Genomic DNA, 11,613 nt, shown 5'->3' with positions numbered 1-11,613 from the left:
GATCAAATAGATAATCGGGTACAAAATCTAATCAATTTAACTGGTTTCGGACATATTATAAATGTTGGAAAAGTTGATATTAACCAGCATTAGTTTAACAAATATGTAATTTTTATTTAAATATAATCAATTTTTAATTTAAAGTCTTTCAATTTTTTAATGTATTTTTATTGATAAATTATTTAAACTTTAAATAAAAAACATTTAAAGTAAACTATATTAACTTAATATTATCACCAAAAATATACTAATAAAATCAACTTAATATTATTTATTATATATTTAAATATATTTTTTAACTTTTCTATTTTGAAAAAATAAAATCGTAAACATGATTAAATTAAAAAAAACAGCTTTACGAAAAAAAGGTTAACAAATTAAAAAGAGGCTGCAAATAGTAAAACAGCTTTAAAAAAAATAAAGAAGGTTACTTTGAAGTCGTAAACCTCAAATAAAAAATACATTTTACGACTTTAAAGTCGTAAAATAAAATACAATTTTCTTCGTTTTTTTTTTAAGTACGACTTTAAGGTCATAAAAAAATTATATTTACATTGAAATCATAAATATTATTACGACTTCACTTAAAAAATAAAAAAAATTAAAAAGTCATAACAGGTGTTATGACTTCTATGACTTCTGACTTTAAAAGTCAATTGTTACAACTTACCCAAGTAATTTTTTGAAATATGTCTTCAAATGTAAAATTGCGAATTCTTTTACCCCGGATCGGTAAAAAAGCCCCAATTTATCTACAATATCTTTTTGAATGATTGAATACCTGTACGGACGTAGATTGAAAGGGCTGGACCCTTCTTTTAAGGGAATTCTATGATAAAATCCAGGTCTGGAAGGTGGCAACAGTTGAAAAATATCTGAGTATTCAACAACCAGTTCATCAATTTCACCGGGTATAATGTGATGCAGGGCGACTGGCCTACTGCCATTACAAGTAGGAACTTAAAAGTAATTAAATGACTTATCCAAGTGTAAAAAACACATCTGAGCTCCCAGTTGGACAACGTGATTAAAAGTTTTATTGTTGATCAACTTTATGCCGGTAGACTTGGCTCCTCTCAACACAAACCTTTTCCTAGGCCTTGCTTTCTCAATGAAGGCAAAAATACAGATAAAACGTCTAACAAGCTGTTTAATCAAATCTTCTTCCAATCACCTGCGACTGGTATGGGATTCACAAATTCTTCTCTAACTTTCGCACATGGTCTAACTTTCGCACCTGGCCTACCAGAATATCAAAGAGGGTCTGTTAAATTTGATTAATTACTCTAATAAACGACTATGCATGAACCTATTTTGTAATATATATTATGAACTTATTAATTTCTATTTTTGAAACTACAAAGTTAATATGTTAATGTAAACAATTTAATTATTCATTAAATATAATTAGCTTGCTATATTTTATTACATTAATTCAAAACTACTTAGATAATATGTTATTAGATTTGATTAATTAATTCGAAATTGAATAGATAGCATCTTACTAAATTTGATTAATTTAAAATTAATTAGATAATATTTGATTAAATTTGAAGTTGATTATCTAACATGGTAAAAATAGAAGTAGTTACATGTCAATAAATAAATGAATAAATTATCAACCTACACCGATGTGGGTCATTTATAACCTACACTAAAGTAATATAAAAAACCCCCTTAAAAGTATTCATAAAAAATAATTGATAGTTGATAATTGATTTAAAAAGAATATAAATGGATAATAAAAAAAGAACATAAAATGATATATTATTTTGATCCTTTATACTTACTCCTTGTTACTACTTCAATAGTTGGGGTCAAGCCCGTATACCAGAAATCTTTTGCAAGTCAAGTGCGTTTGTAAGTTTTGGAATTCTCTCATCTTTGATCCTATTTTTGTGAAACTACACCTTCAAAGATCACGTCAATAAACCTCAATCCCAAGAAAAGAACAATATCCTGATCCTATGTCACATTTACTTGAAGACCCATCATCCACAATTGATGAGGATGGCCTTCCAATGGACTGGTCTGTCTTGCAAGCGATCTAAGATGTGAAGATACCAGGATCAAATTTTGGAACCCTGCTAAGAATTGCCATGCATACAGGCTGACTTTGGTTTTGAGGATGTCGATGTGAAAATGGGCTTTGGCTATTATACCGGATAAAATATTTGGTCAGGACGAAAGAACACCTGAAGCATCCAATCGACTACCCTCTCAGCTGTATACCCAAATATTTCATGCAGCACGTCTCGACTTTCAACATATGCAAATGACGAGTACCATTTGGCCACGATTATCACCAATAAACCTACTTAAGGGTAATTACTAGATTCGAAGTACCTAAGTAGGATTAAGAGGAGTATTACTTAATTGTTAATCAGGACGTGCACACTCATAGACCCCAAGCCCAATAAGGTCAGTATAAAAAGGGAAGAACCCCTAGGTAAAAGGATTGATTCGCTCTTAAATATTCACTAAATATTATTAAACAACTCTGAATCGAACCCTCACTTGAGCGTTGAAGTTTCTTTTGCAGGTGCCCCCCACGCTCTTTTAGACCTACAAACATCGTAGACTTCGACAAGGAACCATAAAAAAGGACCCTTTGGCATAGGGGTAAGTATCTGGTTCATTTGCAATAGGAACATTTTGACGCCCACCATGTAAGATATATCTCGACCCCAAGAGATTATGGCAATAACAAGGACTGGAATGAACACAACAACCATGGAGCAACCGGCTAATCACCATAACAAAGACATTCACGTAGAAGATCAGACTGACTTGTCCTTAATAGTTCGGAGACTATAGGCTCAGGTCCCTAAAATGCAAAGGCACTACGCTGAAGAAGTTGTTGCCCTTCAGTGCGAGAAGCCCACAGGTCGTGACAACCTGAGGCTAACCCGCCTGAAGGAGGAGAAGCTGAGTCAACCGCAATCAGCTTACCCAGAGCTACCAATTTGAGCATGCGTCCGAACATTATTCCCCTGTCTCTTAACATTTTGGAAAGATAATTGCTGCAATTTAAGAACCCCTTTGTCCCTAGCATCATGGAGGCGACTTTGCCTTTCAACTGGAAGAACTTGACTATTGAGAAGTATGATGGTATCACAGACCTAGACGAACACCTAGATGTATACATCACCCAGGTGAGCATGTACACCATGAATGATGCAATCCTCTGTCGGGTGTTCCTGACATTGCTGAAGGGACAAGCCCTTCATTGGTCACGCGGTTGCCCCTCAACTCTGTGGATTCATTTGACACCCTGGCGACTTGTTTTGGCACACAATTCGCCACTAGTCAGCCTCACCGCCTAACGTCTGTGGCTCTCATCAACATTTAGTAGGAAAAGAGGGAACCATTGTGAACCTTCAAGGAATGTTTTCGAAAAGGTTGTGTTGAATATCTGAAACCTTGACCCAGCAGTGGTTATGCTATTTGATAACAGTGTTACGGGCAGGACCTTTTTTCAATAGCCTATGCAAGAAACCAGCATTTGACCTCGACGAACTACGAACGAGAGCAGCTAAGTATATGTAGATGAAGGAGTTGGTCAAGTACAGGAACCAAGTGCGGGCCGATGTCATCTTAGCCAAAAAAGACAATGACAAGCCCAGCTCTAACAAAGCTCGCGATGACTAGAGGAGGGATCGGTCACCACAAGAATCGCGTTATGCACACTACACTCCCCTTACTGCCAATAAATCCTATATCATGGATCAGGCCTTAACTGTAAACATTTTAACCATGCTAAAGAGAGCTAATACCCCGCCGAAAGCCAACTACTCAAAATGTTGCCAGTATCACCACAATCATAGTCACTTGATAGAGGAATGCAATGCCTTGAAGGACAAGATAGAATAAACCATCAAGCTTGGCCACCTAAGGGAGTTCGTCCACAAGCCACAGTCACATAGGCCCAAGGGAAGGACCGGGCCAAAGTCTAACCGAGGAAGGGATCGAGAACATGCAGGTCAATCAGAAAGGCAAAGGAGCCAAAGCCGCTCGAGGGAGATAGAGAGGAGGGACTTGTTGACCAACTGAGGTAGGTCATAAACACCATTTCTTGAGGTTTTGCTAGGGGAAGGGCCACTGCCTCTCCGCGAAAAAGACACATTCGACAAGTTCAGTCTGTCAATATGATCTCCTAGCACCAAGTACCCAACATGTCGCCCATAACCTTCACAACAAATGACTTCAAGGAGATCGAGCCAGTACAGGACAACCCCATGGTTATCAGAGTTGAGATAGCCAACTACATAATCAAGAAGACCTTGTAGACCAAGGAAGTTAGACCGACATCTTGTTTTGGAACACCTTCAAGTAGATGGATATACCTAAATCCAAAATCCTCCCACATGATAACCCACTGCTCGATTTTGCTGCGGAACAGGTTGAGACAAAAGGTTGTATTTGGCTTTACACCAAGTTCGGGCATAAAGGGCCATTACAGAAAAGTCTAAAAATATGATACGTGATAATGCATGCTCACACGTTGTACAATTTACTTGCCATCCCTCACTCAATTCCCTGGGCACAATTGTTTCAACCCCTCACCTCGCGATGAAGTTCCCGTCAAACGTCGGGACCATCATAATTGTGCATGCCAACCAGAGGACAACCAAAGAATGCTACATGGCCAACCTTAGGTTACATCCTCATACAAGGGAGGGAGCCCCAAAAGTCGTTGCGTAAAGGTTAGATCGAAGAGGTGGAAAAACTAGAGCTCGATCCGAGAACTAATGATGATAACTGAGTGAAGCCGGTAGAGGAGACGTCCACTTTCTAGCTCGGATTTAAGAAAGGATAGGTCACTCAATTTGGAAACCAACTGCCCAATAAAGACCACAGTTAAATACAACAATTTATCTAGGAGCACATTGTCTTATTTGCATGTTTTGCGGCATATATTCCTATTATCTATCTAAGCTTTCACGGTCATAAGTTAGTCATATGTAAAGATGCAAAGCCGGTTGCTCAAAGGAAGAGAAAGATAGGGGAAGAGAGGTGTTGGGCAGTATGGCAAGAAGTAGCCAAGTTAACGGCCGCCCAATTCATAAGGGAAATTGACTACTCCACTTGGCTTTCCAACGTGGTCATGGTCAAGAAACCAAATGAGAAGTAGAGGATGTGTATGGACTACACAGATCTGAATCTTGCATACCTGAAGGATGCATACCCACTCCCTAACATCAATCGCCTGGTCGATTGAGCAGTCGGGCAAATGATGTTGAGTTTTTTGGATGCATCTTTCGGCTACAATCAAATAAGGATGGATCCCAAGGACGAGAAGAAGACGAAATTCATCATCGAATCCACAAACTTTTGTTACAAGGTCATGTCATTCGGATTGAAAAATGTCGGAGCAACATATCAATGTTTGATGGACAAAGTGTTTCAGGTTCAGCTTGGAAGAAACCTACAAGTTTACGTAGATGACATGGTGGTCAAATTTGACAACTTGACAACCCATTTGGCAAATTTAGAAGAAGTTTTCGGTCAACTCAGAAAGTATAACATGAGGTTGAACCCTGAAAAGTGTGTCTTTGGGGTAGAAGGAGGGAACTTTCTAGGTTTCATGCTCACCCACTGGAGAATACATGCTAACCCGGACAAATGCCAAACCACCCTGGGAATGAGGAGTCCCTAGAATCTGAAAGAGACTCAAAGACTAGTCGACAAAATAGCCTCTTTGTCAAGATTTTTTCCAAGAATTGCCGAAAGGGGTCAGACCCATTATGAACCTCCTTAAGAAGATGAAAAACTTTGTCTAGGATGAAGAGTGCGAAGAAGCCTTTCGGAAATTAAAAGTAGCATTGGCGACATCGCCCATCTTGTCAAAATTGTATACTAGCAAAATGCTTATTGTCTATCTTTCAGTCTCGATTAAGGCCACAATTGCAATTCTGGTACAGGAAGAGGGGAATGAGTTGAGACCAATGTATTTTGCAAGTCGAGTACTGCAAGATCTGGAAACGAGATACCAAGTGATGGAAAAGGTAGCCCTCACAATTGTTAATGTTGCTCTTCGTCTCTGCCAATACTTTCAAAGTCATAGGATCACTGTTTGGACTGATTGCCCCATAGCCAAAATATTGCACACGCCTAAGTTGGCAAGACGAATAATAATGTGGTTAATCGAACTTTCAGAATATGAAATTGCCTAGGAACCGAGAGGTAATTAAAAAAATGTCTTTTAATTTTGAATTATAGTTAAACATAATCTATCTTTAGCCAATAAAATGAAGTACTTCTCTAACTTATGATTGTTTTGCTCTCAAATGTTTAATTAGATCCACAATGACATCTCTTGTAGTAGTAATTTTATTTTCAATGTCAATGGAATGTATTATGTTATCAAAAGAGACAAAACAAAAAGAGTTAGCAAGAAATATGAGTAGTATCTCATGTAAGAAAACTTCACCTTAATTAATTAAACATGGCCTTCTAAATTGTACCCTTTAAATATGGAAGCTAATTGAATTGTTTTCTTAATCCTATTAGGGTATTTATTTTCAATAAGGAAAATAAACTTTATCTACAATATCACCACAATAGAATATGGTTATATTCAAATTATAAAATAGAATTTCAACCATGCGTTGTTGAAGTTTTGAAAGCTCGTCTTTTCTGATACATTTTTCTTTATCGTTAGGTTTTTTTTTTTCTGTTTTGGGTTATAAATCATTTTGATGCAATGCATGTTTAAAAAAAGCAAATCTGTTTAAGAGTTAATTAAAAATCAAAACTGAGACTCGGTTTTAAGAACCAAAGATATATTTGCTTATGGAAGTTTGTTCGACGTCACACACTAATGAAGACATGTTCCTGTGTTTGCTTGGATGATGGTTGATTTTTAGTATTATGCTGCTATCATAATTCAAGATTTGCATTAAGTGTTGCTGATTCTATCCAAACTATGGTCTAAACTCAATGGCCACCACCTCGTGTGTTAGGACGTTCATCAATATGGCCTATACCGTCACATTCCTCATGATATGAAATGATTCAATCATAATCATAAAGCCAAACTTATCGTCTATTTCTGATTATGTTATTGACTTTCAACAAACATGACGATGGTTGCCATCAAATCTTGTAAAAGATAATGATAATGGCTCAAGTAAACCGCAAAACTTGGCCATAAAAAACAAATATCTTACTGAAGGGGCAATAATTCAAATAATATAAAAACCAAAAATGGAAAGCTGAAAATGGTAACTCTCCATGAAAACTCAATTATGGTGACCACATGCTGCTCAACAAAATCAATTACTGCTACAGTTGACAATGAATGGGTTGATAAATTTGATTAATTGAGATGTTCGGATCCCTAGCTTCAGATCAACTTCACCACCACCCAACCAAAAGAAATCTGGAGTTAGTTTTACAATTGCTTCATCCAAAATCACCTGAAATGGACCCACAATATCTAATCAACAAAGGAAGTTGAAGGCTAATCTTCTATACCCAAGCTATCATGCTATTTAGCTGGAAAAAGAGAATGCAATGGGATTTGACTATAATGTAATAACAGAAGAAATGTTGTAATTAATTAGTGGACATTGAGCCCTTGAACATTGATGGGATAAAAGATGTAGTGAGGTATGCCTCAATCCTTGCTCTAGGAGGAAAAGTACAGTTTTATTCATCAATATAGTTAATGTTCGCATATACCCCTGAAGCCAAGTTTATGACCATACTAGCTTATTTTATATCATGTTATTTACTAATGTATGAGGCATTCATTTATTGCATTATCTTTTATTAAATGAACGTAATAAGGTCTTTAGAATAACAAGTTCAATGACAAGATATCAAGTGTATGGCTATTGGATAAAATCATAATAGTATTTTTAAACGCCCTTAGTCAAGTACAATTGTGAATTGGGACAATAATCATATAGACTAATATGTTGATAGACAAAGGATCATATCATATGTCATGGATATAAAATATCAAGTTATATGTTTATGAGTGTACGTGCACGCGCGTGTGTGGATTGAGAACACTACATGGATTATTATACAAGAGTCGTGAGCAATTCTCATAGTAATGATGGTTTATTTAGTTCATTAACTTGAAGTCACTACAGTTTTCAAGACGAGATGTGTATTTTAATTCCACCAAATGTTGCACGTAACAAGGTTGATTATAAAGTTGATAATTAGATATGATCTAAATAAAATCCTCCAATATTGGGGGGGAGTGAATTTTTACCTTTTAATTTCCCCTCTCCCCTCCAAACTCTGAACCATACAAGAAATTTTAATTGAAATTTCTACCCTTCTTTCCATTCCCGTCCAACCAAATAGTATGCAGGTGTCTAGTTGTACAAGGAAGAGACTAACAGAAAATCATTCATAAAGACAGTCAAAACTAAGGGTCAACTATTACCACAACACAAGGATCAGGAATAATCTATGTTAACAGCACATGTAATAAGCTAGATCAAATCAATACCATGAGTATGAGAAGGAGCTCATAAGTCGTAATTGGGCAAACCAAGAAAAAAATTTCCATTTCAGCTTTTATGCTATTTTAGCAACTGATCCTTGTTTGTATCAATGATATGCATGACAAAAAAAATGGGCAACACTAGCCTTAACAGCGTGAATAGGGACTTGTTTTGGGTTTGTTACTAAGATGCAACATTTCGTTGACTATATATCATAAGAATCTGATACTGATCAACATGTCCATTCTTACCGGGATGTCTGTTTTCATGCCAATACAAGTCACTGCATTGTGCCCATATCCAGTCAACTCCATTGATGTCTCCTCAGGAGCTAGCCTCACTGCATAATTAATAACAAATTAACCACCATTATTATCTGGTAAGCAATAGCAAGTTACAGATATAATAAACAGAAATTTTAAATAAAGGGAAAATAAATAACAGGAGTTGTCCATGAATATATAATGAAAGGAATAAAAGAGAAAGAATTAACCAAGAGAGCTAGCATGGCCACATGATACAATTATTACATAATAATGATAATATAAAAGATTTTTTCAAGTGCAGAATATATTTTTCAGAACAGTGGTTCTACAAAGTGATGGCTGTCAATAAGTGTGGACTGCCGATTCTTTCTCTTCGTCTAAAAGTTTTCTTCATATATCTACCAAGGATTTTCATGTAACAAAAACAATTAAATGGTCAAGTGTTTCAACTCCAGCTCCCATGCAGTCTCATCTGCTATGGTTTGCAGAAGTTCAATGTAGAAAATTGAGACGATGCAGTACATTAAAAACTAGTTCAATCAAATGCGAATATTTACTTCATCTCTTGACTCTTGCTAGTGAGTATTTACAATTGACTGGCTGCCCAAAATTGAAACTTTCAGTTTCATGCATTGAACTTGATAACTATCATGCACCATCAAAGACTCATGGATGACTTGATAAAGCCAATCGAATATTCTCAACCAAAAGACAGAGGAATTTTAACCTTAGCTGTCTTCTAATCATGCCAACAACCCATCACACATCTCGGAATTGCCGCAACACAGTCCTTACAACTCATTGAGACCATCCAATTCTCAAACACTATTTCAATCACATTTACCATTTTACAATACTCAGCTTTGGTCGATGACACGTCCTCTCTCACATCACATCCAAGTTTTTTCAAGGTTTTCCTTGATTCTGAGTACTTGACCCAGTTTCAATATACTAATTTATTTTAATAACTGAATTAAGAATTGGGTTGCAGCACCAGGGGAGAGTAAATCTGAGATAGCATGAGAAGGAGAAGCCAGTTGCCTTGAGGAGTGTTAGTAGGAATTAGGAAACAAGGATAGCAGTTAGGTTTTATTTTAAACTTTTAATAAGTTGACAAAATCTACACAATAAACTGTTGCAAACACATACTAGCCTATCCCACCCAACTCATGTAAAACATTTCTCCTTCATGGCTTCACAGAATCATACTCTTATTTAGCAGGGAAGCCTCCTTAACCAACTACCTGAAAATCCCTTCAATAAAATTGTCAATTACAACAAGTGTTTGATATGGAAAACAGGATAGTGTTTGCTATGGAAAACAGGTGCCCAGACATAGGTCAATTTCTCAAATACACCAACCAATTGGATAGTGTTTGGTATGGAAAACAGGAGCTGAGAGCGTCTCACACTTATACTTCCACTACATTCAGTTTAGTCGCCATTCGACCATTCGTCCAAAAACAAACATAATTCTCAATGCTCAACGGGAAATTCATTCAACGCAGTTACCCCTATCCTCAAAAAAGAAAAACTCAATACACATTAATGAAAAGACAATCACACCGAAGCTGCGCAAAAAAAAGAAAGAAAGAAAGAGTGCAAAACAAAATAGCTTAGGATGCGTTTGGTTTCTATTTTTAAAAACTGTTTTTAGTTTTCAAAATGCAACTAAACAAGGTTGCTAGCTGGTGGAGAGTGGTATAAGGCACAAAACAAAATGTGCAATTGAACAAGATGAAAGCAGAAGAAGACATGAGAAAACATCTCCTAGTTATCTTTTTTTTTTTTTTTTAACATTTGCTTTGGAAGCAATTTTCAAAAATTTTAATAGACTCTGGACAATGAAATTGATTGTTCATTGTTGAATAGTATGGAAGACCCTTACTGTTGAATTTCTTCTTCGCGATACTTCCATTGTTGAGCGAATACAGAAAATTCTTGACAGCCTCAGCGTTGAAGCGAGCGGTGTACTACAAAAAAAAAAAAAAAAACGAATCCATAAGAGCAATCCGCGAAGGAGTTAAGTTAAATAGCGAGAGAAAGAAAGAGAATGCGAACCTGAACGACAACGACATAGTATTTGGAATTCTTGCGGTCGCTGCAATCGACGACGTTGGCGGGGGCTTGCGTGTTAACGAGAACGATGCTTTTGCAGAGATGGTGGATTGAGGCGGCGGAGAGGGCGTCGCGACGGGCTTCGAGGGGCCAGTCGTAGTAATCGGAAGGGACTCTCTTGAAGGAGAAATCGGGAACGCCGTTGCTGCGCAGAATGGAGGAGAGGCGAGCCACGGTGTCCGTGGCAGTGTCTTCGACGGTGTCGTTTTGGGAAGAGGGTGATGGAAGATGCGAACGCTCCAGTTTCGATATGCGTTGCAGGAGCTGGGTTTGGACTCGCTCCAGTTCCGCAAGGGCTTCCTCCATTCTCATTCGCGCTGGGTGTTCTGCAATCACTCGCTCCTGCTTCAACAATGGTCAGTTTTGCCATTTCCCTCACTCATCCGTCGGGAATTAATATTAGGTGATTATGCAGCAGCATTTTCTTTCTTTTTTTTTTTTTTGAATAAATAGTCATTTTAATCCAAAAAAATAAAATGTTAATAAATTTATCTTTGAAAAATAAAAATTCAAATTTTAGTCCTAAAATATGATAAATTTATTTATCTGTTAACTTTTATATGTTACTGCTAATCAAAGAATCTACATAACACAAAGAGAAGAAACGAGAATGTAACATGACTGTTGAATAGATTTGATCAAAATGTCATTAAGTTTTCATTGAACCAAAATGTCAGTCAGTTTTCATTAGACCAATTTGTTAGATTCCAAATTTCATTTCATTTAAGAGTAAAATATAACTTAACTTTTATCTTCCCCTT

At 36.6% G+C, this 11,613-nt stretch overlaps 1 protein-coding gene across 1 annotated transcript; it reads right to left on the bottom strand.

Moving 5' to 3' along the window:
- Positions 1-7,008: 7,008 nt before the first annotated feature.
- LOC114412156 lies at positions 7,009-11,237 on the bottom strand. Its single transcript, XM_028375948.1, has 4 exons — positions 10,796-11,237; positions 10,623-10,707; positions 8,720-8,808; positions 7,009-7,421 (listed from the first exon to the last, which is right to left on the bottom strand). The coding sequence occupies exons 1-4, from the start codon at positions 11,162-11,164 to the stop codon at positions 7,278-7,280; spliced, it is 687 nt and encodes a 228-aa protein (XP_028231749.1). The 5' UTR covers positions 11,165-11,237; the 3' UTR covers positions 7,009-7,277.
- Between the last annotated feature and the right edge of the window lie 376 nt (positions 11,238-11,613).

The sequence above is a fragment of the Glycine soja genome, chromosome 5 (genome assembly GCF_004193775.1).
Source record: "Glycine soja cultivar W05 chromosome 5, ASM419377v2, whole genome shotgun sequence".
Classification (NCBI taxonomy): domain Eukaryota; kingdom Viridiplantae; phylum Streptophyta; class Magnoliopsida; order Fabales; family Fabaceae; genus Glycine; species Glycine soja.
This window is presented reverse-complemented; position numbering and strand designations above follow the sequence as displayed.

Bases quoted from the DNA above. Each gene is read 5' to 3' on its own strand.
- LOC114412156 (XM_028375948.1), bottom strand. From the start codon at position 11,164: ATGAGAATGGAGGAAGCCCTTGCGGAACTGGAGCGAGTCCAAACCCAG. The intron at 10,708-10,795 runs GTTCGCATTCTC...TTTTTTTTGTAG, and splicing joins ACTATGTCGTTGTCGTTCAG to TACACCGCTCGCTTCAACGC. The intron at 8,809-10,622 runs GTAAGGGTCTTC...TTAATTATGCAG, and splicing joins CGCGAAGAAGAAATTCAACA to TGAGGCTAGCTCCTGAGGAG.